The following is a 5563-nucleotide window of genomic DNA, read 5'->3' on the forward strand; positions in this document are numbered from 1 at the left end:
TCTAAAGCAAAACAGGTGGACATGACTGGGATGAGTGGGATAGCTCCAGTGGCCCAACCGCTGAGCCCCCTGTGTGTGTGTGCGTGTGTGTGCGTGTGCGTGTGTGTGCGTGTGTGTGTGTGTGTGCGCACTGCAGTCATCCAGTGACAGACTGGACTAATGGGCTGTGAAGTGCTGAAGCAGGCCACTGAGAGCCAAACCACATACTGTACTCTACACACACACACACACACACACACACACACACACACACACCATCATCATCTTCATCGTCATCATCACCTGATACCTGCATGAGAGGAATGACAGATTTCACAACGCTGACATGATGTTTGAGTCACACACACAACATGTCTGACACACACACACACACACACACACACACACACACACACACACTCTTTACATGATGTCATAAACACGACAGTAACAGCAGGAAGTCGGAGGAAAAACATTTTTTAATTTTAGTTTTTCTGATCAAACTGTTGAAACGTGGCTCAGGTCTGACGGTTCCATCCTCTCAATGTGGTTCACAAAGGGAGTGGATGATGAAGATGTTCAGTCTGTTTAATATCTGCTCACGTGGCGCCATCTTGTGGCAGAAACATGCACTGCTGCCATTTTACTTTGAAGGTTTAAAGTTCTTCATTAATTCTTGTGAATGTTAAACAGGTTTGTAGAGTGAAGTTGCCTCTCTGTCGTGTTTCCTTACGAGTCTGGAACATGTTTTTTCATGTGTAATAATAATAATAATTATAATAGCTTTATTGATATAGCGCCTTTGAAAACAGAGGTTGCAAAATGCTCTGACAAACGAATCAAACCAGGACAGAAATAAGGCGGAGTTACAGAGGGAGGACAAACAATATAATTCAATATCAATAAGGACAATTAGAGGGACGAGATGTCGTATAAACACACACACATGCGAACACAGTAGAAGCAGTAAAAACAACAGCACTGTGCAGAGGTTTTAGGCATTTAAAGTAAATGAGGATACTTTAAAAAATAATGTCATGATTCATTTTAATTTATCAGTAAAGAGAAAATAAAAAAAACCCTCTGCCTTTAAAGCAGCACCAGTTCTCCTCGTTCACCTGCTCGCAGGTCTTCAGGGGTCCAGACCATCTGCTGCAGGACTCCCTGTTCCTCTGCTCTCTGAGGACGGGTCTTTATGAATAAATTTATATAGAAATATAAATAAACTTCACTTGCTTTACTTCCTGACTCTGTGTGTTTGGACTCGTTTGGACCAATCAGACGCCTCCTGATGGAGAAGGATCTAAACGTATGAACTTTTTTTGTTTCACAGTTCTGTATAAAACATGAAATATTTTTTCACCTTTTTACGTTCATCAGAACACGTCCCTGTGTTTCGCCTTGAGCTCTAACAAACATGTCGGGTGCGTTCACTGCCTCACAAAACATTTGTAAAACTGATTTCTCTTAAAAGTTTGAACCCTGTGTTGTTTACATCCTCCTCCTCCTCCTCCTCCTCCTCTCCGCCCTCGATGGCACATTTTGTTGTATCGTGGAGCATCACTGCCACCTGTTGATCAGTGGCATCATGTGAAGCCACTGACCGAAGTTTTTAAAACGAGGTACAAAAAAAAGATAGATAGATGGATATATACTTTATTTAACTTCTAGAGGAAATTCAGGTGTCCAGTAGCTCATTAGTAATAATAATGATTATAACAGTAATTAATAAATAATGAAGAAGAGGTCACAGACTCTGCAGGGAACTACAAAACACTCACCACTACAATACTTGTCTTCATATAATCTTGAAATATTAAATTTGAAGGAAAAAAAATATCATGATGATTGTTATTATTGAACATACAGGAGTAGAGTTTGTGGGAGGAAGGAACAGATGTTTTACTCCAGATGTTCTTCTTCTTCTTCTTCTGTCCAGACGCTGCGTAAGAAGGGTTTAAACGGCTGCGACAGCCCCGACATCGAGGCCGACGACTCCGCGGGCCAGAGCCCAGAGTCCGAGGACAAGTACCGCAAGATCAACGAGGACATCGACCTGATGATCAACAGACAGAGACTCTGCGTAAGTTCACAGCTGCTTCGTGTTCATGGGTTCAGGTCTCGGCGGCGTCATGTGTTAACCAGTAGTGTTCACTGTCCAGCAGGGTCTGCCCCCCTCCAACTACGACATGGGGGTGTCCATCCCAGGCAGCAACACCAGCGGACTCCTGTACTCCCACCCTGGAATAGGGGGCGGTCTGAGTAACCACAACCTGCTGCCCATCTCTCACACACACCCCTCCCTGCAGAGAAACAGCATGTCCCCTCAGCGGCCCTCCAGCACTGGGAATGCAGGTGTGTGTGTGTGTGTGTGTGTGTGTGTGTGTGTGTGTGTGTGTGTGTGTGTGTGTGTGTGTGTGTGTGTGTGTGTGTGTGTGTGTGTGTGTGTGTGTGTGGTGTGTGAGAGACGTCTGATGTCTGACGGTGTGTTTCTGTCTGTAGGACTGATGGTTCAGAGCTGACCGTGGTCTCCAGTGTGGGTGAGTTCCTCGGTCCACTGTCACTTATTCCATATTCAGAAGAGAAAAAAGAACTTTATTATTATCACGAAGGAAATTTACTTTACAGACAAGTCAACAATCGGACCAGCAACAATCAATAGTCATTCATTAAAGGAAATAAAATCAATATCAAATATATTTTTATAAATAGAAATATTACAAATAAATATAGAAAACGGCAGCTGTGAAAGTTTCTGTGTCACATCCCTGTAAAATTCATTCTGTTCAGTGGCTGCAGGAGCACAAACAGATTGCAATAAACCACTCACCAAGTAAAGTAGTTGATTAATTGATTACTGGGTATTGACAGAATATGACAAATTACTGATTAACTGAAAGCTATTTCAATGATCAGTGACTCGAGTCACTTCAGAGTTAAAATGTCAAACATTCTTTAGATTTCTTTAAATTCTGATGAACATTTTATACATCAAACGATTAATCGAAGAATTGATAATGAATAATCATTAGTTGCCGCTTTGATATAAACTCTATACATCTTTATTTAACCATGAAAAGGCCTCAGTTGTTTTAAAAGTCTGTTTATACAGGAAGTCCTGATTGGAGGATAGCAGCACCACAGTGATCATTAATCATGATCGAGTTAACAAACTCATATGTTCAGTAATTGATCAATGACACTTTTTCAGAATCTTTTCATTAATTAAATCATTTTTTTTTAACAAAAAGTCTCCTGTTCCCAGTTTCTTAAATGTCAGGATTTATAACCGTTGTTGGATCGTTGTTCGTCACCCTGGACTGTATTATTATAATTATACATTCTTTATAGATCAAACGATTAATTGTGAAAACTAATCAGCAGAGCGATCAATAAAATATTAATGACGGGAAATAATTTGATAAAATATGAAGAATTAATAAAAATCACAAAAAAGTAAGAACAAAACTGACAAAGTAACATCGAATAAATATACCACAATAAATAATGTGAAACATTTAATCAATACAAACTAAAAAATCATGAAATGAGAAATAAACAGATAAAACTTAATATACTGCAATAATAATAAAGCTGTTGTTCCAACTCGTGTCCCTCCCCAGGAAACGGCAGCTACAGCGGCCACTGCCCCTCCCCCGGCCTCCTGTCTCCTGGAGGAGTCTCCAAAAACCTGCAGACAAGAGTCCTCCTCAGATGAGCATGAGCGCAAGCCCCGACCTCCGGACTCTGTGCCCCCCTCCAACAAGTGCAACAAACATGCCGACATAGTGAGTGTCTCCAGCTTTTTATTATGTCACTTTGATTGTGTTGATTTCTCTCGTAATGAAATCATGGAATAATTTGAGTTTGTGCTTTAATGCTGCTCTGCAGTGTGAGGACTTTGACTTTATGTTTGTAAGTAGAAGCTGTTAAATCCGGTGCTGTTCAGTGCTGAATGACCTTCACTATGTTACAGATTTTATGCATCTTATAATTCAACATTTTGCACCAACAGAACAAAGACAAAGGTTTTGATAAATTACTTTCTTTTCTGGTTTGAGGAGCTGTTGTTGTTTCCCTCTGTCTCCTGCTGAACTCCAATCCCTGTGTTTAAATTTGAGTGACAAATCTTTTGTTATGGTACAAACAATAAGTAGTAGTGTGATTATAGATCAGCTCTAGCTTCTATATTAATACTGTGAAAGTATCAAGCCTCAGTCCACAGAGAGAAATGCGCACAGCCTGTATTCACGAAACTGAGCCTTTAAAACCAGCCGTCAGAAGTTCTGGAACTTTGGTGATGTCACAACAAAGCAGTCACTAAGCCCCGCCACCTGGACCCCCATCCAAACCTTGCAGGATTTGGTTTCTCTGAGTGTTTTTACCTGAAATCTGCTGTATTTTTATTTTGGATTTATTGGAGCTCCTCTCTTCTGATTGGCTCACAGACCTGTTGTTACTTGAGCTCCAGAGAAAGCCTGAGAGAGGAGATGTAAAACTACACTGAGATGGTTTCTGGGATCTATATAGATGTTTCCTTTTTCTTGTTTTCTGCAGAACCAGAGATAAATCAAACTCTCAGACCGCTCAGAACGCTGTGACTCCCTCCGTCTCCATCGCTGCTGCGATCTACCTGGGCAGGGGATGGGCGGTACCCGTCGACGCTCAGCTCTTTCTTATGGCACAGGTGAGTCTCACAGCAGGAAGCCGCTGCAGACGGGGAGCCGCCTCGTACAGGATCTGTTAACAGGAGGGATTTCTCTGTGTGTTTCCTCAGAGTTCTGCCTGGGACCGACCTGTCCTCTCTGTCTGGATTCGGAAGCTCTGTCTGGATCAGTGACGGCTGGCCAGCACCAGCAGATCCAGAACCTGCAGCACCCAGCACTCGGACACATGGGTGTGCGTGTGACAACAACTATAGAAGTAAAAGAATTCAACACAGCAGAATGAAAACGTCTTATTGAACACCTGCTCTTTATATAAAACACATATTTTAAGTAATCAGCCAAACGTTTCCCTCCTTTTTGTCCTCCTGATCACAGCTTCTCATATTTGTTTTGTTTATTCAACACTACAAAGTGGTCTACACATTTTCCCCTCCAGCTGAGCCATGAATCCACCAGCTGTAACTGAACTACAATGACTTTTCACATTCCTCCTTTTTCTTCATTTTTTTAAATTTTATTGGTTTTCTCTCAAATTTTATAATCAAAATAATTAGTTTGTTTTAAACTAGTGCAGTTTCTAAATGTATGTTCTTTATTTCATTTCTTATCGGGATCCCGTTAGCTACACACAGTGGGTTGCTCTGCTTCATTTCCTGGCGTCCAACACACGAAAGAACCAGAATAAAACAAACCCCAATTATAAAATCAAACCAAAAGAAAAAACAGCTGAACAAATCAATGCAGATTATACTAAAAAACTTTAGATGTAAAATAATAAAGAACGGAACTCAGAATTCCAGGAGTTTTATCTTGAAATAACAGCTGAAAGTGAGTCAGTTAATGTCATTGTCGTCTCCTTTGAAATAAAGTTTTCTGACGAAGTCGCCAGGACTCATCATGTCAGATCTGTGAAGTTG

The 5563-nt window shown here is 41.0% G+C and overlaps 1 protein-coding gene across 4 annotated transcripts in view; it reads left to right on the forward strand.

Moving 5' to 3' along the window:
* Positions 1 to 5563, forward strand: part of LOC111224262 (myocyte-specific enhancer factor 2C-like) — a 41680-nt gene that overhangs the window by 28047 nt on the left and 8070 nt on the right. For 3 of the 4 annotated variants that reach the window (XM_022748681.1, XM_022748682.1, XM_022748683.1), the window contains 2 exons: positions 1919 to 2062; positions 2142 to 2334. In XM_022748681.1, the coding sequence (XP_022604402.1) occupies positions 1919 to 2062; positions 2142 to 2334 (337 nt within the window). The remainder of the gene's footprint in view (positions 1 to 1918; positions 2063 to 2141; positions 2335 to 5563) is intronic. The other variant, XM_022748684.1, reaches the window with a different exon arrangement.

This window comes from Seriola dumerili, unplaced genomic scaffold (genome assembly GCF_002260705.1).
Source record: "Seriola dumerili isolate Sdu_G_001 unplaced genomic scaffold, Sdu_1.0 BDQW01000128.1, whole genome shotgun sequence".
Classification (NCBI taxonomy): Eukaryota; Metazoa; Chordata; class Actinopteri; order Carangiformes; family Carangidae; genus Seriola; species Seriola dumerili.